Here is a 26686-nt window from a genome sequence, read left to right on the forward strand (position 1 = left end):
GCACTTTAAATACAGCCGCCGCGGTGGCTCAGTGGTTATGGTGCTCGGCTGCTAACCCGAAAGACGCGGGTTCGATCCCGGCCGAGGCGGTTGAATTTCGATGGAGGCGAAATTCTAGAGGACCCTGTACTGTGCGATGTCAGTACACGTAAAGAACCCCAGGTGGTCGAAATTTACGGGGACCTTCACTACGGCGTCCCTCATAGCCTTTGGGACGTTAAACCCCATTAACCATAACTTTAAGTACGAATACGCCTGTATGGGACTAAAAAGAGAGTACGCCGTCCTACAGAGCTCTCCCGCTTCATAAAAGCGAGTGCGCTAGTTGACAGCTTGCTTCCTTTTCACTATTTAGAGAGATATATTAGACACCTTTAGCATACCATTACTGTGTTACCGTTACCGGAGTACAGGGATGCCGCCCACCGTCAGTGCACACGCGCTCACTGTTCCCGATGCGGCAGGCGAGCGCGCAGCTGCGGGTACCTGGCGCCATCTATCGCCCTCAAGGTGATCTGCGCATGCGCACTGGCGGCGCGCGGGCTACCGTGCTCCGGTAACGGCGACGGTAACACGGCATGCTAGACACCTTTAGCACACCGTTACACGAGTACCGGGAGCTCGCGAACAGCCAATGCGAATGTACAAATCGCCTTGATAGTGCCAGATGGTACCTGGCAGCACCGGCGGTGGGCGTGCTCCCGGTACTCCGGTAACGGTATGCTAAAGGTGCCTGGTGTCTAGTGTGTCGTGTTACCGGTACCGGAGTACCAGGAGTCCGCGCGCGGCCAATGTGCATGCGAAAATCGCTTTGGCGCCAGAGGGCGCCAGGTACCCAACAGCTACGCGTGCGTCTGCAGCATCTGTACCAATCAGCGGGTGGGCAGGCTCCCGGTACTCCGGTAACGGTAAGCTAAAGGCGTCTATTTGACTCTTTGACCGTCATGTCATCCGCATAGGAAAATTGTCTTTTGCTTTTGATGACAGCGATCCGACTAATGTATCAGTTCAGCGTCAAATATCAAATATATCAGCGTCAAATATCAGTTGACAAGAAGGACGCGAGTTTGAGCCATGGCCCCCAATATCGGACATGAAGGCAGAGTTTGCTGAACCCTTTTGCGTATACCAATATCGAAGGCCATATACAAGGTGTCTCACCTAAGACTTTCCACAGTTCTTAAATATAGGCTCTTTGAGTTGAGGATTTGTTCGGCATATATCATTGTCAGAGATGTAGCACATCAGAATACAGCTACCAGAGTTTTCACGAACAGGAGCTACGCTGCAAGTGGTGCGTTGGCGCCCACGATTTTAAAGCCTGCAAAGCAGATTTTGCTCGTGCTAGTGCTCGTGATAGTCGTGGTGACTATCCAGCGGGTTTCCGTGGCTGCCGCTTCCGTGTGAGCGCCCTACACCGTCGAATGCCCTTCATTACTGGAACCAAAACCCAACCGACTGAGAAGCCTGTGCCTGTAAATGACGAGTTCTCTGCTTCGGAGTCGGATGTTCGCGTCGCGTCAACAAGCAGTGTCCCGGAGAGACCCGATTCCAGCAAGACGTAAAGGTCCCCTGCGTGCGAGCCTGTTGTTCGAGCTGCTTCCGCAAAAAGTGCCCATGTTCCTCAGCGACCAGATCACAGCCAGACTCGAGGCAGGAAGGACTCTGCCGTCCTTCGCAAGGGACGAGAATATTATCGACAGTGGCCAAGAGTGTGTCCCTGTCCGCATAATTTGTCAATGCTGTGATTCAGTGCGTCGCGCAAAGTAAGGAGCTTAAAAATCAAGGCATGTCTGACCTTCTGCGCGTTTTTTTTCGTAGTCCTGAGTTCATATGTTCCAGCGATGCCGCCTGGCAGCCTGAAAGAACATCCTACAGCTGGTGTTTTCCTTTGAGTTCAGGATTACCGCCTTCGCAGTAAACTTCCTTTCGCTCTAATATCATCCTTGTGTCTTAGGTGAAACACCCTGTATAAAGCGGATTACAAATGCGATTCCTCCATCTGTAGTGCTAGATGGGAAATAAACTTTGATTTGATTTGATTATGTTTGGTTCTCGGTTGTTTGGCAGAGCCAGAGTTGGGGCGGGGGGGGGGGGGGCAGTTGAAGGGTTGCTCGCACGTTCTCATACACGTGGAAGAGGGTCGGGGGGAGGGGGATGGTGCAGTGCTGCGCAAAAAATTCTAAAGGCACTTAAGTCTGCTTACGTGGAAGAATGCGAAACCATGTTTCTAAGGAAAGGGAGCGGTAGCTCGCACATCTCGGTGGACATATCTGATAATAATAAAATTAATAATAATAATAATTGGTGTTTGGGGAAAGGAAATGGCGTATCTGTCTCATATATCGTTGGACACCTGAACCACGCCGTAAGGGAAGGCATTAAAGCAGGGAGTGAAAGAAGAAAGAGGTGCCGTAATGGAGGACTCCGGAATGATTTCGAACACCTGGGGATTTTAACGTGCACTGACATCGCACAGCACACGGGCGCCTTAGCGTTTCGCCTCCATCGAAACGCAGCCGTTGCGGTCGGGTTCGATCCTGAGTACTCCGGATCCTGGACCGCAAGGATTGACCTTGTGTATTTGAGAGAAAGCAACCAGTCAAAATACTCTGTAGGCAGCATTGAGACAACTCCGTGTTACTTTACCATCATCGGGCAGTGTTTATCTCTGTCAAAACAATTGAATAAATAATGTGTCTCACCGAATACTTCAATGCTTAACATTTTAGTCACAACCACCAACTCGACAACATACGTAACGAGCGGAGAACTTTAGCTCTCGCTACGTATATCCTGGCATAGCTGAGCTAAGCCACTGCCATTTTTTATGCCAAATGTCACACAGAAAGGTAAACATCAAAGCAAGGATGACAAAAAACCCATCTACGTGCACAATTTTTTGGAGGGTCCTGAACCAGTGTTGGTGGTAACGCGTTACAAGTAACGGCGTTACCGGTAACGCGTTTCTTTTTCGGTAACTTAGTAACGCACTCGTTACCATTTCAGAAATGTAACGGGTAACGTATTTACGTTAACATTTTTCGGCAACGTGAGGTGTCACGTTACTAGTTACTTTTAATTCAAATCGTTCCCCGTCCCCTTTTATGAAAAAAAAGCGCAGAGCAAAACTAAAGTGATTTTGCAAATAAACAAAATGTACATGTGCTCTTGAGGACTCTTGTTGCATGCCAGAAAACACCTGACCTAGCTTGACGACACGACCAACAAAAAAAAAATACAGGACAGCCATAAAGCACGAAACGAGCGCACGAACACGCCATCACTCACTTGCCTTCACCTGCCTAGCTCCCCTTCCCAAACCACTCACACACACACCTCTCCGAAGAGTGAAAGCATGCCGAGCATTTTGAAGCATGACATTTTTCAGAAGTACTGTATATGTGTTGAGAGTTCAGCGATGTTTTCTTTGTGAAGTTGGAATTAATTACGAAGTGTCATTTTCTGTTTAATGTCACATTCAGAAATAGCTTTACCATGTGCCGCAGAGTCAGACGCCATCACATGTAACTCTAGGCTACTAAACATTGCTAAGCCCTTGCACACTTGGGCAAAGTATTCTGGTTAAATCAAGATTTCAATTAAAATCGTTGTTAGAAGTTTTATGTAAAATATGAGCTTTATAAAATTGCTATCGTGAGTTCTTGCTGCAAAGATGCACTAATTAAAATTTATGGCCACGGAGTAACGGCAAAGTAACTTGCGGTACTTTTTGTCGGTAACGGTAACGCGTTACATTTTTTTTTGTAGCTAACGTAGGGCGGTAACGCGTTCCTTTTTTCTTAGCGTAACGAGCAACGTATTTATTTACTTTTTTCGGTAACGCCTACAACACTGTCCTGAACCCGCTTGAACCGGTTCGAATACGTTCGAACCGGAACACAATGTCGCTTCGGAGCCGAACTAAGCCCGGACCCGGGCCTGAACCAAAACCAGAAAAAATTAGCCGCGATTTAACTATTGCTGAACATGGTTAAAGAGAGAGAGAGAGAATAAACAATTATTTGTACAAAGCAGACCGGAGCGCCTTGTGGGTGTGGCCCTCAGTCCACGACTCCAGTGGCTTCCGCCGACACTTTGGCGATGGCGACTAGCGCCTCCTATAGTCTTCCACTGTGCCGCTGGCCAGCGTCACCTCCCACTGCTCCAGCACCGCATTGTGCGGCTTTTTTAAGTGGTTCAGTTTAGATGAGCATGTCCATGTAATGTGCGTGGATGTGGGAATATCGTAGAGAGAACTTGGTTGAGAGAAAAAGCTGGGGTGTATCGGGCAAGAGCCGGCTTGGCGTCTGTAACGTTGAGTGCACACTGGATAGGCAACGCGCTCACCCTGTCGGCCTGGTGGGTGTATGTGGTTGATCGCGAGAGGTCGGTCACCCAGTGAACGCTGCGACCTATTGGCGCAGTGGCGTGTGTGCCACAACGTTGTCAGCGCTGATGCTTGCAACCCACGTCTCTAACCACCGCCACGTACCTTCAAAGCGCGATTGAGGCGTCCACTGACCCAGGGAGACAGTCATGCGCCTTTCCTTTCCTCAAAATCATGGAAGTCTAGAACGCCAACGCCAAAGAACACAATGACAGAGGCGAGCGCTCGGTTGCGGCGGCTGACTGACGTCAAAGCTGTCACGTGGTTCAAGGTTGGTTCAAGGTCAAACGCTCGCACATGGCGCCTACGGAGCACACGGCAAAGAAGCTACGGCGGGGAGTAGTATAGCTTTCGAAGCTACGGCGGGGAGTAGTATAGCTTTCGCTTTAAAAATTCCAGTGCGACACTATGCAGCATAGGGGCCTTCAATGCGTATACTATCGGTTTAGGCCCCGCAAGGTGCCCGTCTCCCATATCTCCCTCTTTCCAAGCGCCTTCGGAACGCCTGCTGAAGATAGTAATATGCCCGCAAGTCGCCGTATCCTATTGTCCCGCCCGTGCCGTAGTTAAAGTGGGCACCATCGCATTGGAAACCTTTCTTGCGTCCCGCGGCTCGCAGCTCTTTGTTGAGTTCAACAACTCCAATGTTCATTCCATGTCCAACCTCCCCAATTTCTCGGGTTGCACCCAACACTGCATCTTCCACACGGATGCCCTGGTAGCACACCACTTGTGTGCACACCGCGATCCGCACATCTGGGGTCATTGTTCCCACGTCTTTCAATCCCCTTGCTAGGCGCTTTGCCACCGCTCCTCCTCTCCCCCACAAGAATGTCGTTCAAGCCTCCAAAATGAATATTGGTTTTGAGGAAAGGACGCAGTAACTGTCTCACTTATCTCGACGGACACCTCAACTGCGCCTTAAGAAATGGGATAAAAAAAATGCAGAAAGAAGAAAGAGGTGCCGTAGTGCAGCAGATGGCATTCCCTCTCACAAAAATGGTCTTTAGACAGTCTATAGACTTCTTATAGACTTTATTACCTTCCTATAGCTATTTATTTTTGTCTATTCATAGTCTATAGACTGTCTGTAGACAAAAGTCTACTAAAAGTATGTGGCCACAAATCTATAGACTGTCTATAGGGCTTGTATTGCCTATAGACTGTTTTTAGGGTTTGTCTATAGAGAGCGTATAGACTTTATAGACAGACGTCTATGGGCAGTCTATAGACAGTCTATAGACTGAAGACATTTTTTTAAGGGCTGGACTGCGTGGCTGCGCTGGAAAAAGTTGTCGCGTTCCGTACTTAAGCATAAGCATCGTCCAATTTTTGTTCCACCGTCACCATTTCCTCGGCGTACCGTCGTAGCTGCGGGCATTTGCGTAGCTATTCACCACACTTTCCTGGTCCCCTTTATCATCGAATTCCAGCTCCTCATGGGTGAACAGTTTGTCATCCTGCTTCGTATGTTCGCCATTTCGAACGAAAATGGCTTACCCCGCCAACTCGACTTCCACTTTCTTGAGCCTTTGTTCCATGGCTGCCATCTCTTTTCTTTCAGCCTGCAGCTGTTTCTCTAATTGCCTGCCATGTTCGCACACCTTAATTTGCATGCTAGCTCATTACCACTTCCATCTTACTCGCCATGTCGCGCTGTCCGCAAAGGTATCGGGTCTCATCGTCTCGCGCGTCTGCCTGGCTCTTTGAAATCTCCACCACACTATTCATACTTCACCTTAATCATTTGCCATGCCATTGCTTCCTACATCGGATCAGAATGTGACCACGTACAGTTTAACCCACAGGAACAAACGGGAGGCAGACAAAAACCGTCAAGTGTTTACCACAGGTGGGAATATGGAGGTTTAACGTCCCAAAGCGGCTCAGGCTATGAGGGACGCCGTAGTGAAGGGCTCCGTAAATTTCGACCACCTGGGGTTCTTTAACGTGCACTGACATCGCTCAGTACACGGGCCTGTAGAATTTCACCATCGAAATTTGACTGCCGCGGCCGGGACCGAACCCGCGTCTTTCAGGTCAGCAGTCGAGCGCCGTAACCACTGAGCCATCACGGCGGCCTGTTTACCACAGGTGAACGCGTGGGTTAACACATGCACAGCCGCACACATCGAGCTCTTACACACACAAAAAAAATTGTTTTATGAGGGTTTAACGTCCCATAGCGACGCAGGCTATGAGGGACGCCGTAGTGAAGGGCTCCGGAAATTTCGACCCCCTGGGGTTCTTTAACGTGCACTGACATCGCACAGTACACGGGCCTCTAGGATTTCGTCTCCATCGAAATTCAACCGCCGCGACCGGGATCAAACCCGCGTATTTCGGGTCAGCAGCCGAGCGCCGTAACCACTGAGCCATCACGGCGGCCTGCTTACCACAGGTGAACGCGTGGGTAAACACATGCACAGCCGCACACATCGAGTTCTTACACACACACACACACCAAAAAAATTTGGTTTATGGGGGTTTAACGTCCCAAAGCGACGCGGGCTATGAGGGACGCCGTAGTGAAGGTCTCCGGAATAATTCGACCCCTTGGGGTTCTGTAACGTGCACTGACATCGCACAGTACACGGGCCTCTAGAATTTCGCCTCCATCGAAATTCGACCGCCGCGGCCGGGAATTAATTGGTGCCTAACGTCGAAATCCCCAATTCACGAAAAACCTGGTCTCGCTCGAGAAAGCCCGGCCGCGCTAGAACAAGATCTCTAATTACTCCCGACAATCCGGTATCTCAGTGCACTGAAATAGGAAAAAAATAAAAGAGAACTCATCTTTGTGGTACTGCTATGTCGCTCTTGACGTTCCATGTCCGCGTTGACAACGACAAATATTCCGGTCTCCAAGAGCCGCTCCCGAACACGTCTTCGCAGCACGAAAGCACATGACTATAGTGAACTATTTCCATAGAGTAACTATGCTATATTTCACTATACACACGACGGATAGACGAATGCATGGAAGGTAGGATTGCCCCCTTTGAAACGGAGTGGTGGCAGTCGCCACCGAGCTCGGCTTTTTTCTTTATTTCTGTTTAACTATGTTCTAAATTGTTATTAAGATTCGCCATTTTCTTTAAATACGTTTTCCTATACTCCTCTAACCTTATGCCACCTTTCTGCTTCTGAGCTACCACCGTCTTCCAATTGCATTTTGCTAACTTCCACCGCAGATTAACTTACATGACCATCGTTAGTTCTAAACCCTGGTGTCTCACGAAGAGTGACGGTTCGTGCATCGACATCCGGATGGGTACGATCACATTTAAGTAATGAAGTGTTCAATTTTTTTATACAGATTTACCACCCACAACACATGTGTCACCTTATTCGTTTAATTTCTTTTTGTAGCTGCGTGTTCTAAGACACCCTGACCTAGATTCAAATAGTAGGGCACTGCCTCTTGATAATAATAATAACAATAATAATAATAATAATAATTGGTTTTTGGGGAAAGGAAAAGGCGCAGTATCTGTCTCATATATCGTTGGACACCTGAACCGCGCCGTAAGGGAAGGGATAAAGGAGGGAGTGAAAGAAGAGAGGAAGAAATTGGTCCCGTAGTGGAGGGCTCCGGAATAATTTCGACCACCTGGGGATCTTTAACGTGCACTGACATCGCACAGCACACGGGTGCCTTAGCGTTTTTCCTCCATAAAAACGCAGCCGCCGCGGACGGGTTCGAACCCGGGAACTCCGGATCAGTAGTCGAGCGCCCTAACCAGTGAGCCACCGCGGCGGGTACCTCTTGATTTCCCGATCTGCCTTTTCCAGTATCGATATAGTTCTACACTATGTTTCTTTGCCATTGAATTTATCCAATTTTTACCTTCCGCGTTTTTAACCTGTCGTTTAATGCTCTTTCTTTCTCCGTCCTCGTGTCCAGAATACTTACTGGTTAGCTTCCTAGTTTTTTTCCGTCATTGTGAGTCAACGCTCTTTCTGTATAGGTATTTAAATACCTTAGCTGCCCACCTGCTATCGTCCAGTTTCCTCAGGCGTTCTTTGTATAGTATTTTACTCTGAGCTTCCCGTGCTTCGAAAGATGCCCAGCCCGTACCCCCTGTACTGCCTAATTTGTGATTTTGCCATGGGCACCTAGTCCTAATCTTCCAACAGCTCTCTGATTTACTTCTAATCTGAACTGAACTTCTGCCCTTAAGCACGGAACCGCATTCCCGGAAGTAAGCCCCGACACCATTATTCCTTTCCAAATACCTCTCAGTACTTCATATTTGGTGCACCCCCATAATGCCCCATGTTTCATTATCCCGGCATCTTTTCGCCCTTTTTTTGCACGACGAAATTTTGCAGCTGTCGTTCTCACCTGTCATCAACACGAACTGCAAAAGCGTGGCTAAAACAAATTAAAATTGTTTTTTATGAAAGAAAATGGCATAGTAATTGTCTCACATCTCGGTGGGCACTAGAACCGCGCCGTAAAGACAGGGAAGAAGGTGGTAGTGAAAGAAGAGAGAAAAAGGTGCTGTAGTGGACAGCTCCGGATTTTCAACCACCTTGGAATCCCCCCCCCCACCCCCCGCCGCGGTGGCTCAGTGGTTAGGGCGCTCGACTACTGATCCGGAGTTTCCGGGTTCGAACCCGACTCCGGCGGCTGCGTTTTTATGGAGGAAAAACGCTAAGGCGCCCGTGTGCTGTGCGATGTCAGTGCACGTTAAAGACCCCCGGGTGGTCGAAATTATCCCGGAGCCCTCCACTACGGCACCTCTTTCTTCCTTCACTCCCTCCTTTCCCCCTTCCCTTACGGGGCGGTTCAGGTGTCCAACGATATATGAGACAGATACTGCCAATTTCCTTTCCCCAAAAGTCAATTATTATTGGAGCCCCCCCCCCCCTTTATTTTCTTCTTTCACTCCCTCCTTTATCCCTTCCCTTACGGCGCGGTTCAGGTGTCGCTGATATGTGAGACAGATACTGCGCCATTTCCTTTCCCCAATAACCAATTTTCATTTTTTTCTTTAACGTGCACCGCGGTCGGCAGCGTTTCGATGGAGGCGAAACGCAAAGGCGTTCGTGTGCTGTGCGATGTCAGTGCACCTAAAGATCCCCAGGTGGTCGAAATTATTCCGGAGCCCTCCACTAGGGCACCTATTTCCTCCTTTATCCCTTCCCTTGCGGCGCAGTTCAGGGGCCGGATTACGCAACTGTCACAAATTCTGTTAAAAGGTTATTGACAGTGACGTGAAAATGACGAAACGATTAGACGTCACCACGCGACGCAACGAGGAATCAGCCAATTACAGCAGGACGGTGCCCCGAGAGCATTTTTTTTTGCAAGGTGAGGGACCGTCTGCTAAATTTTTCTAATAAGAAATAAGCAGCGACCAAAATAATTAATATTTTACTTTGCTTTACATTGTGTTTAAAGTTGGAAATATTAAGCAAAACAAAAAGCGTTCGAAGTTGTGCTAATAAATTGGCTGGTGCGTAGCTTTTGTTGCCGCGGGGATATAATAATATAATTGGCTTCTGGGGAAAGGAAATGGCGCAATATCTGTCTCATATATCGGCGGACACCTGAACCGCGCCGTAAGGGAAGGGACAAGGGAGGGAGTAAAAGAAGAAGGGAAGAAGGAGGTGCCGTAGTGGAGGGCTCCGGAATAATTTCGACCACCTGGGGATCTTTTACGTGCACTGACATCGCACAGCACACGGGCGCCTTAGCCTTTTTCCTCCATAAAAACGCAGCCGCCGCGGTCGGGTTCGAACCCGGGAACTTCGGATCAGTAGCTGAGCGCCCTAACCGTGGGGATGCACTGACGGCGGTAAAAGCGTCAAGCCGCTTTGCACGAAAGCAGCCGATTCTGCGCCGTGTTTATTGTTTGTTACGCGGCGTCTGAAATCAGGGTTCTGTACGGTTGACCTAAGTGCGCACAAAAATTTTAACGGATGCAGTGAAGTTTACGTCCTTACCGTGCGAACTTGCAAGAAGCGCTTGGTACGAAATCGACGAAGACAACCTGTAGAAGTCTATGTTGTTCGGCTCTTTCGATCGACGGCAAAAATGCCAAAAGGTGAGGTGTTGCAGTATGTGATGTGTGGTTGCGTTTCTTTTCCCTTGGGAAACAGAAGACGACCACGAAGTGCGTTTTGCTTGGAAAAATGAAGTGTTTTGCCAGCATAAGTGTGTTTTATTTACATATCTGTGGCACAGAGGTGACAGCGGGAACCCACCTCTTCTGCGCGCTAACTTTTCAGATTGCCTCCAATACCTGCCGCACGCATTTGCTTATTATTGGTTGTGCGATGCCGACGTGCGCCCCGTAATCAACGGCAACTTGAAAGCTGCCGATAGCAAATAACTGCAGTGCACACAGCACCTATAGCTGCCGCCGCACCGACAGCGCGCTCGCACGCAAATTCCCTCCCAATTCATCGGCGACTTCGTCGCATAGCCACTCCACAGTCTGCTTCTCAAATCGAAAAAGGCGTCGAAGCAGCTTGCCCGGCAAATCATAGTGAAACGTGTCTTCGTGCGCTCTTCGCCGTTGCTCGCGCCGGCGCAGCCACCTCACTCTTCGCGTACACCGCCGCCATTTTCTGTAAAAAACGCAACGGTCAAATTGACCGCCTCGAGGCTGTCACAATAATAATAATAATAATAATAATAATAATAATAATAATAATAATTGGTTTTTGGGGAAAGGAAATGGCGCAGTATCTGTGTCATATATCTTTGTACACCTGAACCGCGCCGTAAGGCAAGGGATAAAGGAGGGAGTGAAAGAAAGGAATAGGTGCCGTAGTGGAGGGCTCCGGATTAATTTTGACCACCTGGAGATCTTTAACGTGCACTGACATCGCACAGCACACGGGCGCTTTAGCGTTTTTCCTCCATAAAAACGCAGCCGCCGCGGTCGGGTTCGAACCCGGGAACTCCGGATCAGTAGTCGAGCGCCCTAACCACTGAGCCACCGCGGCGGGGCGAGGCTGTCACAAAAAGCTGTCAATTAGCGCCTGCATAATTAGGTGTGCAACGTCACCACTTGTGCCACCTCCGTGACGTAATCTGCAGCCACCCATGACGCAAAAAAGCAAAATGGCCGCCGGCCACGACCGACCAGTAGGAGCGAGGCTAATTGACACCTTTTTGACAAGTTTTTGCAATTTCCCTAATTGACAGTTGCGTAACACGGCCCCAGGTGTCGGCGGAGATGTGAGACATACTGCACCGTTTAATTCATTTCCCCAGAAAAAAACTATTGCATTTTCTCAATATCGCACAGCACACGGGCTCCTTTTGCGTTTCCATCGAAACGCGGCCACCGCAGTTGGGTTCGAACCCGGGTACTCTGGCTCAGTAGGCGAGAACCTCAACCACTGAGCCGCCGCGGCGGGTCAATGAGAAATGTTTCATGGGCACCTATTGGGTGTGGCTGAGGATGCAATGGAGGCGCAAGGGGTGATGGAGGTCGAAGCAGAAGCCTTTTGTATTTGTTAACGATCACAAATAGCTGGTACCTGCTTATGAGAAAAGGAAAGGCAAGTAGCTGGCTCACTCTTGGTGAACACCTGAACTGTACCAGTGTAGAAGTGATGAAGGAGGGAATGAGGGAAGAGAGGCCCTAGTGGAGGGATGTGGTGGTGCGAGAAGGTGAATACGACCAGCAAATTTGTTTGCAGAAAACATGTTTTAATTGACCGACTTGCTTTTGATACACCAATTTCATGCATTTGTGTTGTTTTCAGGTTTGAAACACACCATACTTTTTTCACAGCAAGAATAGTGGGTGATGTCGGACAGGTACTGTGTAGTGACCAAACAGTTCAGTGAGATAAGAGGTGTGAAGATACACTCTGGTGGTTATAATATCTGCAAAGGCGAAGGCAGGGGAGTGTCATGGGACAACAAAAAACATGTCAGTGCAAGCGAAGTGGCATACAGGTCCCACTTTGCTAACTCTCTGTAATAGCTATTTCAGCAAGGTCTACAGGACAATGCAAAGCCAGTTCATGCTGTTTGAATAATCTATGAATGATCGAATTCCAGCTTCTGCCTTTTAAGTTTTAACTAAAGATGGCGCCACAATGCCAATTGCAACTTCACATGGAACAAAAACAAGCTCAAAGTGCAACAACACAGTCTTGCCATCGAGAAAAACCATTCTCAGCTGCGCATGTGGTTTGTCACTGAGCACAACCAAAGAGAGTGCTTGTCCCATTCCAACCTGACGAAAAGGAGTTCTGTGCTTCAATTCCTACACATATGTGTGACGCAAGTGCAGCTCCCAACACTGTGGTAAGCACAGAGTCAGAAATTGCTTCGTAGTGGAAGTAACACCAGCCCTGCGCTGCTGAACAAACGCCTTCAACAAGAAGTTCACAACAGAAAACTGTGCGTTAGCACACTGAAACTTTGAATGCGCTTCCTAGCAATGACAATTAACGGGAAATTTGTCTCACTGTGAAAATGCTGAAGCTTGTACGCGTTTTTCATATTATGAACTGTTTGGGATGACGGTTTATCTTAAAACCAATAACTTTTTCCCTCTCCTTGTGATTGCAAGTAAGGGTCGCAACAAGTGCAAGAAAGAAGCCAGTAGCGAACACCACGTAAAAAAATATAAAAATATGCTCGGTTTTGGACAGAACACTTTACTGAAATAAAAGCCGATGCGGAAATGCAAGTTTTACAGCGTGGCTGGCTTTGCACAGTAAGGCATGTAAAAACGACACAGAAGTGGCCAGAAGCATGTAGCAATGCTGAAAACCTTCCATGATGTAGCATTCAGTCTGGGGTCATGATTACAAATGCAAAGAAAAAAAAGAAAAAACTCAAATAGATATGCTTGCCTATCAGCTAAGAGCTTGACTGAAATATCAAGCACCAACATGAAATAAACATGGTTTTTGGCTGTGCCTTTCTTCATCCCAATACCAGCCCCCCTATGAGCTCATTATCATTGATTGTCCCAAAAATAACAACCTTTGTCTTTCACTGCAGCTTTCAGCAGTTTCGCTGCATTAAGCTTTTCCGTTTACAGCTCCTGGATCAATGATGCACATTTTAATATGTACTCTCAACTGAGCACTTTCTCTCTGTTAAAACATGCCAAAACAACTTCACCTTCCCCCTAAACTTCAGTGCACGATAAATGAATGACACCAGTTTTATAGCCGGAAGAAAGTCACCACAGCCAAGCACACACAGCGAAATGACTGGCAATCTAACTACTGCAAGTAAGCTAAACAATGACAAACAGAATGAGCTGCCCATATGCAGAGACAATGCCACATAACAAAATAGTCATCACAGTGCAATCTCTTGGATGGAAAATAAAAAATCTTTGCAAGTGAAAACAATAACACGCACAGCAATGAATGAAAGACAACAGCAGCTGCTGCTTCCTTTTGTCAGCTGCAGAAGTAGCACTAGAAACTGTCCACAATCACTCTCTCTGCACTCAAGCAGTGGTAGCAACTGCTGTTCGAACAGCCACGAAGCATGCACCCAGCGCAAAAATGACAAAGAAAGCTATTCCTGTACAGCGTTCCACATCAATGTCAGGGTGAAGTTTTGGTGAGTAAGGATTAAAAACCCGGCCATGAAAGACAAGCACGTATGCAGCAAAGGGTAACAAGTGAACTCTGAAGCACAGTGATCTTCCTGAAATGTGTAGGACATGCGGGAAAATGGTTATGTGAAGGTCTGTGATGCATTTCTGCGTCGACAGTTCCGAAGCCAGAGCACACATTTTCTTTTCCAGCTCAACACAGGATAGAGTCAGATCATTGCATGACCAGCAACTTAAAGAAATGCTGAAATGGTTTATATGTTGTGATCAAAAAGCTGCCTCACAATGCCATGAATGAGAGCAGAGTACATATTCTCTTTTGTAGTCTATGAGCACAGCAAACAGTAAAAGTTAGCAGTGACATAATTTTCAACTGACCTCTGACATCTCTACTCTTACACAATGAGCAGAAGCTTTCTTATTTTGAGGAAAAGATTTCTTCCAAACGAGTGCTGCCAGATGTTCCTCAAGTAAAGCAATGTTCAGCAGAGAGTCCATGGACTGAAGCTATTTTACTCGCACAGTCACCAATATAAATATTCTAAAATGTGCGTGCTTGATCACAACTTTAAAATCATTTCAGCTTTAGGATAGTATTAGCATCAACATCTGAAGAATGCAATGGCAAGCTCGCTTGAGGTAGATATGAATTTCACAGTGCTTATGGGGAACACAGTCCATTTAGCAAGGCAATTTCGACACCGTAGTCAGTTTCCGGAGTTTCAAGAATCATCGGGAGATGATCGAGCCTTGGGTCATTCATGATACGCCGGAAACCATCCAGGCCAATGTTGCCTCGGCCAATGTTTTCATGACGATCTAAGTGGCTTCCCACTTTTCCTGAAATACAGCAAGCAACAAACTAAAGACGTGCCATCCTCATGCATGTTGTTGTCATGAGCACATCGCTTGTTTATTTTGCAATGTATGGGAGCTCCATGCTTGCATTCAGTGCAGGTCTGCCCAGCAAAAGACACAAGCAAATGCGCTTATTTGGGCTGTATTTGGTTTGCATACACACAAAATAAACTATTAAGATCTTCTAAAGCCACCATGTAGGTTACTGCGTTGTGCTCCACTCATTAAGAAACTTCTAGCCTTCAACACACTGTCTGCAAAAACTAGGTGGCCAGATCCAGAAAATATTTGGTGGAAGAGTTCAAATATATTGTACACCACTCTGCCATTTTGGAATAAACTTTGTCATTAAATTGTCAACCTGCCCAAGCTTATTACTGGACACATGCCGCTAGTATGTGTAACAACTCATCTGTGAACAGCACTGACAGAGAATTGCAATTTATTTTTTTACTGGTGCATTTTTTTCTCAAAGATGCCTACATGAAAACCATTGTTTTTGGTCATTCCGCTATTACACAACAAGTGATGGCACCATAATTACTCTTGTTCATTGCACAGCTCATGCCCTTATGTATGCAGATGCAAAAGCAACTTGCCTTGCGATTAACTAAATTGAAGTTATGACTGCTGGCATCAGATGTATATATAGAACATTTTTAAAAATAAAAAAAAAAATATTTTTTCAACTGTTCTAACATTCTGATTAGGCTAAAGCAACGTCTTTGCTAAAAGAGACAACTAATTTTATGCTTTCACTTATATTAAAAATTTTTTTTCTGGAAAAATGGGTCCTGTACATTAAGAGTGCCAACGGCTGCGTACACTATAAACAAGTCTACCCATGAGCACTTGGCATACCACAAGGCACAGTCCCAGAAGCATGTGAACAATACTGCACTTCCTACATGTGCTACTGCAATCAAGTGATCGCACAGTGAGTACTTCGAATTTACCGTACTTTCATTTTGCACTTGCCTAAGTGACAGAAATTTATAAACTTGTAGTTGGGAGTGCCTGCTTGCAATAGTGAGATTCACAGAAGCCTTGCCACGACTAACAAACAACATGCCCTGCTAGATGCAGAGCCATAAAATGCTTCCGCGGAGAGCCCCCAACTGAACCAGCCCACTGTTTGCAACCTAAAACAGGCAGAGGTGAATTTATAGATCACTCTGAACTTTTATCGTTGCAAAAACAGGGTATGAAAAATTTCCCACTTGAGGGAGGACACCTTCCCCCATCCCCCTTAAAGTGTTATTCAGTGTTTTGCGTGAGCTGCCTCTATTTATATCCTGTTTTTGTTTGTATTTGTATAAGGCCACAGACTCCCTCAAGCTAAAATCATAGCTTTTCGTCTTTGGCCTATTTTCAATCGTTTGGGAATAAATGCCTTATGAAATGAAATCTACCCCTGAACACAGGTGCACATCACACACAAATGCTGAATCCTTGCTCTCCCCTTTGCTGACGCATCCCACTCTCAAATAGCAGGCATTCCTTCAAACACATGCATGTGACAGGTATGTCCGCATCCTCCGTGTTAATTTTCCTGTTGCAAAAAAAGTCTAGCGAGACTCCGGAACAAGGTGGCTCTTACTTCACAGGTAATTGCGACATGACACTGTCAGCTGCCCTTATGAACATATTACATCCGCCATGGTCCTGCCTCTAAAATCAAACTTCAGATCAGTTGCTAGTCGCCAGCGTGTTGTTACTTTCTTATATGCTGTGTTACATTCCGTGTGCCAATAATGCCTCAAACTCTTCCAATCTCATCCACATCCCTTCAGCCACTCTGTTTCACATTTATTGAATAACACCCATCACAAACCACCTATCCGTTTGCATAAATTTGCACTAGTTCACCTATCTCTTTACCTTTTCCTATTAGGCAAAATAATGAAAAACTAAACGATAACAACAAACATTATTTTTATGACCATGTGAGGATCACCAGCCAGTCAGATATGGTTATAACAATTTTTAAGTGTATGGCGTACGTCCCGCAAGGTATAATGTGCATCATTATGGATGGCCACATATATAAATGGTCTCAATGAAAAAAAAATTACCTGGGGGTGACTATTACATAAACGGCATTTTAAACTGTGCCATGTTATCAACTATGTATTACACTGCTGGTCCCCAATATTATAGCAATGTTGTGTGAGCCTATGCGCTGATATAACTGAATTTTAACAGACAACATTTAGACAGTCTTACCCTTTGAATCGTTCAAGTGAACAGCTTTCAGGTACGATAATCCAATGATGGACTCAAAGTCATTCATCATCTTCTCAAAGCCATCTTGTGTTGCCAAGTCATAGCCTAAAATTAAAACATATGACAAATGCATAAGTAGCATCAAGATAGAGTGCAATTGTAAATCAAGCAACTGACCTGCTGCAAAGGCATGGCATGTGTCCAAGCAGACACCAATCCTGGACTTGTCCTTCACCCGGTCTATAATCCCACGCAGCTCATGGAAGTCACCACCAATTGTATGTCCTTGCTTGCACATGTTTTCAATGACTGAAACAAATAATACCATACATTCTTGTCAGAACTAGGCTACAAAGATCAGATCTGTTGTTGAGATTGTGCACAGGTTCTGCACAATGCTTGGCACCAAGCAAAAACAACTAGAAGTTGCACTGTGGAAGCACAAAATGCTTTGTAGATATTTCAATCTTGCCAAATTTTTTTTTTCAACATAGCGGCATGCAACACAGAGCACCCAAAATACAACGCGGTGTCCTTTCAAATTTTGGCCAAGTTTGCAGATGACCACACCAATCTCCGAACCTCTTGGCAAACATTAAGACATGTTATTGATAAATTCTGAGATGTAATGTATCAATTTGGCAACAAGCAATCCTTCCCTTTTGCAAACTGAAGGGCAATTTATTTTTTCTTTAGCAGCAAGAAGCTGTTACAGAGTTGCTCCACCCTAATAGACAATGGTAGTTTGTTGCTCCTCAGAGCGACGCAGGTTTAGCCGTTTTCCTTAACCATGGTTTCTGGTCTATGGTTTATGGGGATTTAACGTCCCAAAGCGACTCAGGCTATGAGGAACGCCGTAGTGAAGGGCTGACAGCAAGAGATGCTTCCTCTGGAAGTTTGGTTTATGGGGTTATTAGCTAGAAAATGTAAAAAAAACAAAAAACAAATACAGGTATCATAGCCGCTGACATTTTTGCTGATTTCTGGTTGCAGATTACTGAGGCTAGGACATTCATATCTAGCCAGAGATCACAGCTACCTCTTAGTTATCAATGCCTTGATAGTGAATAGAACTGAGGAAAAATGACGTTCCATTTTACAGTCCCATTTTCTTCGCAATAAATGCATCTTTTGCTGCCAAATGAGTGTCAGCATTCAAATATGTGATTCTTACCAGCAACAGAAATCAGATAGGGCTGTCCTGAGTGCCCGTTTAAAGGCACATTGTGGACAATAGCATAAATTTATTGTTCTGAGTAAAAATTAATTCTCCACCTCTTTCTGGGTACGCCAGTGTTTGCCTGGCACCAAAAGACATTTATCACCGAGAAAATTTGATCTCAAAAATCTTCCCGCCAGTCGATTCAAACTCCTCACATCCTCACTGAAAAGGACGGGTTGCCACCGTTTCTGAAGTGAATGGTGCTGTAGCGTAGGTTATGGATTTGTGCTTGAAAACCTGCGCTGATGCACACACTTTACTTGCAAAATCACCCGATGGTAGTGACATCTGTATTTACTTTCCTGAGCTTATCTAGCTTATATTTGGTCTGTTTTCTGTGACAGTGGCCTTTCTGTGATTACAATGTGGTACCTTATTGATACAGGCCAACTTCAATTTATCCTCAGTCTAACCTTTGAACATGCCTCAAATCATGTCCAAATCACACCTACTACTGCAAGAACCTAACATATAGACTGGGGGGGGGGGGGGGGGGGGGGGGGGGGGGGGGAGAGAGAGAGAGAGAGAGAGAGAGAGAGAGTGCTTGAAATGAAGTCAGTGTGTTCAAATTTTTTCAATCACACTTTTAAGGACTGCTATAAAGCCTCAAGGGAGTGCAGAACATCTAAGCATGCATGAAGCTTTGGTTCATTCAAAGCACAAACCAAGCTAAAGAAAAAAAATTGCTTGGGACATTGGTGAGCATGGAAGAAGTCAAAGGCTTCATTCAAACCACAAATTCCAAAACAGAATGTCAGTAATGTCTCACATTTGCGTTTCCTCAACCAAGAGTAAAGCAAAGTGAAGCACTTGAGATGCCCCACCTGATATCACATAAGTCGTCTCCTTGTGCGCTTGGTTGATGCTGTCTGCAATAAGGTCCATGCATGCTTCACGGCTTATCGCACCACACGTTGAACCTGAAGAAGAAATCATCCTATTCGTTTACAATTATCAAACTAAGGTCAAACTGCTATTGTTTACTACAGAGTAAACTGAACCTCAATTACAGCCGCATGTTGTAGAGTAGGCAGTACAAGACATTTAAGCAGTGCACCACATATTTCGTTCTTTACAAAATGGACTCATTAGCTTCAGAGCACCAGTTTGCCTACCCGCTTGTGCTGTTAGCTAACCTAACACGATTTAGCTGAACATAGAAGATGGCTGGTATCACAGTAAAGACCATGTAAAATTTGCCCATTAGGACCTTTATAATTTCATAATGATGCCCCGAATAATACACAAAAGAAAGCATAGAATTTGGTTATCAGATGAATCTTCGTTAAATGATCTTGAGTGCACGTCAGTGGTGTCATGGCCTTACCAGGATGGAAGTTGTAGTAGACGAGGCCTAGCATCTCGCATCGCTTCAGCTCATCAACCAAGGTTTCTCGGCTTTTCTTCAAAACAACAGGATCCGGGGAACCGCAGTTCAGCAGGTAAGATCCATGAGGCAGAATCTGTTTGAGTCAAAGAGCAATACATATAAACCAGTTTTTCAGTCTCTACAAATTCCAGTGCAGTTATGGCTGCACAAGGCCAATGATACAAGGCTCCATTCTTAAGCCTGATAACTTTGCAAGGAAAATGACAAAAAAAAATGTGCTGTTCAAAAGAAGCATAACATATCTGCACAGAAGCTACTGTTAGATAAACTGGAATAACGCTCTTCTACTGAGCATTCATTCTATATAACAGGCAAAGCTTAATTTACACAGTGTATTAGCAAGGAAAAGATTAAACACCAACTACATACTTTGCAACAACTCGCAAGTTAGCAGCATCAAAGTATGCCTCCTTCTCCACTTCCAGTGAGAAACTTGTGCTATGCACATGAGTCCTTCAAAATAGGTTAACATGTATGGTCTTGGTTCTGTAGCAGTGGAGCATTCTTGCAATTAAGATAGACGGTTTCATAATTAAATGCACACCATAGAATGCTTCTCTCGCTGAACCGGTAAATTGCTCGAGCACTAATTTTGCACCATAATGGCATTTGATTGGCACAATAATTGTTTTATACCACATTTGTTTGGAATCCTTGCCTCAATCGATCAGAAGAAGTTGGATATTCCCATCACGTGCAGTGACGATGCAACAAAATAAGTCGCTCTCTCAGCAATTGTATCAGTGGTGCCATCTCGTTTGTTGGCTGCAGAGATTCGGCAAATGAGGGTGGGAAGTTTGCGAGAGGTTTGAATGCGCTTTTTTAACCGTTTTTATCAATGATCACAAAAAAAAATTAGTTTGGTCAAAACTGCACTGCACTTTTGTGAAGACTTTTGTGAAAAATCATCTTCAATCCTCCTGCAAAACAGCCCCCTCCCCTTGCTTTGACTAGTCTCCATAGCTGACAAACTAGAGGGCACCACAGGTGCAATCATGAGACAGCACCTTGTTTCGTTTCGTCGTTGCCACAGGTGATGCAAATATCTGACTTCTTCTGATTGATACAGGCAGGTACTCCAAACAAATGTGCTATAAAACAATTCTGCTGACCAAATGCCATTTCTGTGTGAAATTTGAGCTCGAGCAATTCACCAGTTTAGCTGAAAGAAACATTCTATGGTGCGCGATTGAATTGCAGAACACACTTTATTTGTGTACACACTCTGGCAAGATGTAAAACATGGTGTGTCCACTAATGGCAAATGTTTTGCTGGTATTGTTATGGCCAATGGTCACTTGCACAGTCCGTCTACTTTGCCTGTCCATCAAGAATGGCTGCTACAGGATACAAATGCTATATGCCGTGCCACGAAATCAGCTTTAGTAGTGGAATTGCAATGCTCATTTAAAAAGAAATGCTCTCGTTCCGGTCCAAAAGAAAATTTCGAACAAGCTTAGGAGACTGCTTTGCTTTGTAATAGGAGCTCATCTTGGTCAGGATGAAATGTAGACAACACATAAAAGTAAATCTGAAGCATACAGAAAGGTAACCTTCAGAGCAAAATTTCAGCAAAAATAAAGTTCTTCAAGAGAAAAGATGACAAAGAAACTATTACAGTAAACCTACTCAATGATGTGCCAGCTGTTATGATACCTTCATGAATTTTCTGCAATGATTTCACCAGTCAGAGCTTGAATAACACAATGAAGTGCCTTGCCTGATGCGGTGCAAAGTTATGCTCTCGACAAGCGTCACGGAAGCGGTTGGCTGTCTCTTGTGTCATGGGTTTGGCAGCCCACTGGCGCTGTGACCGCAAGAAAAGGCCAAATGACCTGGCTCCCATATCCACAGCTCTGCTGACGGCAAGTTCCAGCCCACCTGCAGGACGAAGCACGTTGCACACAACTAAATTTTAAATCTTGACCTTAGCAAAATGAGGTATAGGGACCAAGTGAGGATCAAGTGCGCAAAGTCCTCAACAGATGTTTGTTGTGAACAACAACAACATGCTAATATTCAAGCAAGGAGTTAATTCTGACTACTATATCTGGAAAATGTGGCTTGGCTGTAAAGAACAGTATTCAGGCTGGTAGAAATACGAGACAGCAACAAGTGTCTACACCTGGAATCGAGAACATTATACTGCCTCAAAATAACCATCAAGTGATGCCGAAAATAATGTAATGAGTTGCAATTACAGGAATTTAAAGCACTACAAGGCTTTTTTCACACTATATCAGCTGCCAAAAACTTAGTCAAGTAATCAGCGCACAGCACCCTGTGGTATTCAGGACAGTAAGGCAAGAGGCCCTCTTTACAGCTGGTTGAGCATCAAAAAGAAAATACTCTCAAGAACTTCGTATTGCTAACCCCAATATGAGGAGTCAAAAGCATAGATAAAATAGAGTTGTTTGATGATGTGGAGGCTACCATGTCCATAGACATTACCAATGTAAACTTACCACTCACTGACATGTGGGCCCCAACAAACTTGGAGCTCTTGATGGTCACTTTCCTTGGCAGTTTGCTTGATGACTTTGTTGTATCTGTTTTTCTCTTCTTGGGTGACTCTGCAACGCCATCTGCTATGACAGGTGAAGATGAACGCTTTACTGTGACCGCAGGACAAGGCAGTGTCTTCGCTGCACTGGACACCTTTTTTGAGGAAGTGGCCTTTGCTGTGGATGGCTTGTCCTGGCTCTTTATATCTTGTGGTTCTGTTTTCACAATGTCATTAGCAAATCCATTGCTGGATGACTTGTTGGCAATGTTAGGCGTCTCTTTCTCCACCACAGTGTCTTTCTTCTGTGGTTTTGCACTCTTGGCAGTTTGTGGCTTGCGAGTTCTTGTCACAACAGCTGGTTTCTTTGATGACTTGCCTTCTACAGGAGGAACCTTAGAGCGTGTGTTCTTAACTTGAGGAGGCTTTTTGTGGCCATTATGAGCAGCTGACTTTTTCGGCGACTTCTTGCGGGGGGGTGAATGCGGAGCATTGGTGGTTGCAGTTTGTTTGCTTGATGACCTTGTCTTCCTCGGGGACATCTTTGTGATGAAGAGCGCCTGCAAGAATATGACATGTACTAGTGAATATGCATGCCCTGCACCGTATAAGGTGTTCAGATCATGGTTACGAAGAGAGCGCGCCAACAATGGACACTGTACAAGACGGCATCGGAGAGTGGACCCAGAATTTGGGCAGTTCGAAACGCACGCGTTTCCAGCGCAAGTAATCCGGGCATACGCGTTTGCGTGTTGAGGTTACGTAACGTAAAAAGTGAAATATGATTGTCATGATCTTCACTTGGGCAACCACTTCAATGGCCCACCATACCTGGTGCCTCCTGGAGGACTGGTCAGCGCGCAGTTACAGAAGCGGAAATGACAAGGAAAACTGCTTAATAGAGCTCAACGAGCCCACCGTCAAATGTGACGTAGGTTCTTCACCGCAGCGCGCCCTTTCCCAACCAGCGCCGAAAACCAGAAAAAACCGGCTCGTCCCAGCGGCGCGCTCGGACACGACGTGTGCCGCGTCTCGCGCACCGGAGCAAAGAAAAAGAGGCTATCGGTGCGAACCGGGGTGGCGCTCTCGCACGCCTCTCTTTCGACGGGCGGAAAACCGCCGCGAGCCGCGATGTCCGCCGCGCCGGCAGTGGAACCATCGTCCGCAAGGCCGCTCGCCACGGCGGCGTGACCTTGCGCGTTTCGCAGCCGCCCCAAAACACACCGAACCGAGCATCCGCCAAAAAAAGAGCAAAGCCCGGCGAGTAAGCGGTAGGGGTAAACAAGTTGTAACGACAACACGGCCATACCAGAGGCGGCAGCGTCTACAGCGTATCGGTCGGTTCCTCCGAGGTCCTCAGTTCACTCGCGGTTGCCCCCAGAAGCGCATGCGGTTGAGACCTGCGGCCCCTCTCCGTGTGCTTTCGCACAGCACCAGCACACAGCGCGGCACGTTTCGTTCACCGAAGCGGTGCCAGGTGGCGCCACTTCCCCGTCTGCCTTGACCCGAATCGGCTCGCTTGAGCCGCGCGTTCCTGTCGGTTTTCATTCCTGCCGGGTCGCTCCGTTTTTTCCCATTTGTCTCCTGTTTCTCCCTCAAAGACAGCTTATTCCCTAATCTTGTTACCTTGTCCAGCCGCGTCGTCATGTGGTCGAATGCCGCTACTTTGTTCCTTGCAGAAGGTAACCCTGGCAATGGACGCAAATTAGATGCCAAAAATATTATCGCAGCCGTAACAAATGATGGTTACCGCCTCAGTCTGCATGTCCTGTATCATTTGAAATATGGGAAGAGCCAAGATAAAGAAAATATTTAAAAAAAATGCCTACTATGCTCTTAATATGACTGGGTAGAACTCATTGTTCTGGATCTTGTTGTAAGCGGGTCACGTGCAAGGAAACTTCATGATATTGCTCTTGAAACGTTATAATCGTTGAATTCTGGCAGCCACGTGCATTTGCAAGCCAAACCTTTCGCAGGAACAAGTGTTTATCATGACAAGTTGCGGAAATATTTTGCATCCGTGAAAGCTTCGCCAGAGCAGGCTGACAATGCAAACCTCTGTGTGATGGACACAAGGGCGTATGGCGCGCTTTTACTCCGGGGTTTATTTCGACTGAATGCAAGTAGTAAGAGGCCCGGCACAGAGTTCAATCTTCGAAACGGCAGAAAGAACGTTAATGCATGATTTAAAATAATGGAAAATGGTTTAGACTGATTAATGTGCTTCCTCCGTGGCGGATTTGAAGCGTTGAGGGTTGATGATTGCCGTGGCCACCACATTGGTCGGAAGGCCATTCCAGTTGTGGGCGGCCTTCAAGAAAAACGATTATTGAAATGTTGTGACATGCAACTTGTGGGTTAAATGCATTGGGGTGGTTATGGCGGGAAATGCGATTTGCGCATGGGATGGTTTGATTAGCTTCTGGAATGTCGTGAAAGAACCTATGAAATAAACGAGAAATGCTGAATAGCGAGGGGTGTGTTCAACGAGAAGCGCATGAAGACGCAAATCGAAGTTATCACTCACACGACACGCTGTGCGCGAATTGGCGGGCTCTGTAACTGGGCCTTGAATCGAAAAGGCACCCGTGATCTCAGTGAGATGTAATAACCGGCTCAGCCATGTTGTGGCCGTAACGTTTGGCAGCTGATTACGAGAAACGCCTGGACGAACCAAGAAACTTATCGCACGCCCTTGCGATGACGTCTCAATTTAATTATGCCCACGGCTGCCGAACAACGATGGGGACGCAAACGTGGCAGCCTATTTAGTATGAGACTTGTTCTTCACGAGACACACCCAGCGTCGGAAATGTGCTGCAGACCAGCATAAGTGGGCCTGGATGTGATAATGAACAATGTATAAGGTGCGCCAAAGTAGATCCTTAGGTGCGCTCCTACGATATGCAGGGTAATTACCCCAAATCCTACTCACTCTCCAAAACTTTGAAGCTCTGATGACGTATGCCTCTAGTGAAAATTGTACACAACACTGTAACCATAGATGAAGCGCACAAACGGAGCTAGTGGAACTAGAGACGTACTATCCTTTGTAAAATGTCCAGAAGGCCGCCAGGTCTGCACTGGGTCCTGGAGGGCTGCTCGTGCATCAACTCTAGCGCTCCAGGGCATGCGTTAGGCCGTCCTCAGAGATTTGAGACTCAATTCCGATTAACCTTACCCGCACCTCACCCTTACTTCAAGCGCCGGGACAGGCTGTACTGGCAGGGAGCTTGATGTCACGCCCTCCTTGCTACATCCGGGAATACCCCAGCCATCCCATACGAATTGCACGGGGGAAACCCTGATATCGATGATGCATGCCACTGGCCTATCATTCAAACCACCTTCACCAATTTCCGTGTCAGGACCCAATTCAGAACCGCCCTATTTCGCGGGTAAACTGACTCACTGATCTCCTTCGCTGGCTGCTGCTTTACTCGGCCATTGGCGCCGGAAATGGACCCCCACCAACTACACCTGGGGAGCTCGCTCAACGGGCTGGTCAAAGGATGGAAAAGACAAAATCATAACGGGATTCTCAAATTCAACATTGCTGAGCTCACGCAAACGTGAGGAAGTTACTCGACAGAACTAACTTGGAGGAATTGGACTCAGACATGTAACCAACCAGCTACAGGAGTCGTTGGGAATGCCCAAGACATGGGCGAAGGCGCCTAATCGACCCAGCAAAAAGCAAATCCGTGAACACGAAGACAATACGCAGGATCCTGCACCGATATACAGGCACGGACGACGAACTATATAGTCCGAACTTAAAAACAGATACGCGCTGGCTCAGAATGCCCTCAATACGTGTATACTCGGACTACTCGGGAGCGCCCAATGCCAGATTAGACGAAAAACTCACACGTGCTGAAGCAAGACACGCGGTGCCCTCAGCTAGAAGGAACACCACGCCAGGAAAGGGCAGAGTCTCCAGCGTGGTGACCAGAAGCCTGGAGGTCAAATCGATCGAAGCCCTCACAAAGTATCTCAACCAGATGTGGCACAGCAAAGAGTGGAAATACGCAGAGATAGCTTTGCTGGGTAAAGCATAAAAGCTGGAGAATCTAAAACCAATATCATAAACAGCATGCATAGGGAAGACCTACAAACGCGTAGTGCTAAACAAGACAACTCCTCCCGGAAACGGTGTTTGGCTTCAGACAACACTTATCGACGCAGGACAATATACTTGAACTAAACGAAGGCAGGCAGCGATGGCGTAGAGGTAGAGCGTCCGCCTCGCGTGCAAGAGGACCGGGGTTCAAATCCTGGTGCTGCGCAATTCTCCAACGGGTATAAAAAAAAACCGCGTGTCGATGGAATTGCATAACGAGGCCTGAGGCGCGGCCTGATCTCGATGATCAGAACCGACAATGCACTCCCTCCAAGTACTACACAGTACTACACCCTGGTGTAGTACTTGGCCACAACCTTCTATGAACCAACCAATTAACCCTTGGCCCTCAGTCCCCAGCGGCTGCGAAGCAACTGACCACGGCGGCGGTCAGACCTGTGACGCAGCGGAGGG

The 26686-nt window shown here is 46.4% G+C and overlaps 1 protein-coding gene across 2 annotated transcripts; it reads right to left on the minus strand.

Moving 5' to 3' along the window:
- Positions 1 to 12047: 12047 nt before the first annotated feature.
- On the minus strand, positions 12048 to 23598 carry LOC144101096 (putative endonuclease 4). 2 transcript variants are annotated; one of them, XM_077634109.1, is made up of 8 exons: positions 23456 to 23598; positions 22109 to 22706; positions 21364 to 21524; positions 19581 to 19716; positions 19078 to 19173; positions 17209 to 17340; positions 17032 to 17136; positions 12048 to 14787 (listed from the first exon to the last, which is right to left on the minus strand). In XM_077634109.1, the coding sequence occupies exons 2-8, from the start codon at positions 22686 to 22688 to the stop codon at positions 14609 to 14611; spliced, it is 1389 nt and encodes a 462-aa protein (XP_077490235.1). In that variant the 5' UTR covers positions 22689 to 22706; positions 23456 to 23598; the 3' UTR covers positions 12048 to 14608. The 2 variants fall into 2 exon arrangements, with proteins under 2 accessions (XP_077490235.1, XP_077490236.1); XM_077634110.1 differs by lacking the exon at positions 23456 to 23598 and adding an exon at positions 22978 to 23197.
- Positions 23599 to 26686: the final 3088 nt, after the last annotated feature.

The sequence above is a fragment of the Amblyomma americanum genome, chromosome 8 (assembly GCF_052857255.1).
Source record: "Amblyomma americanum isolate KBUSLIRL-KWMA chromosome 8, ASM5285725v1, whole genome shotgun sequence".
In the NCBI taxonomy this organism is placed as follows: Eukaryota; Metazoa; Arthropoda; class Arachnida; order Ixodida; family Ixodidae; genus Amblyomma; species Amblyomma americanum.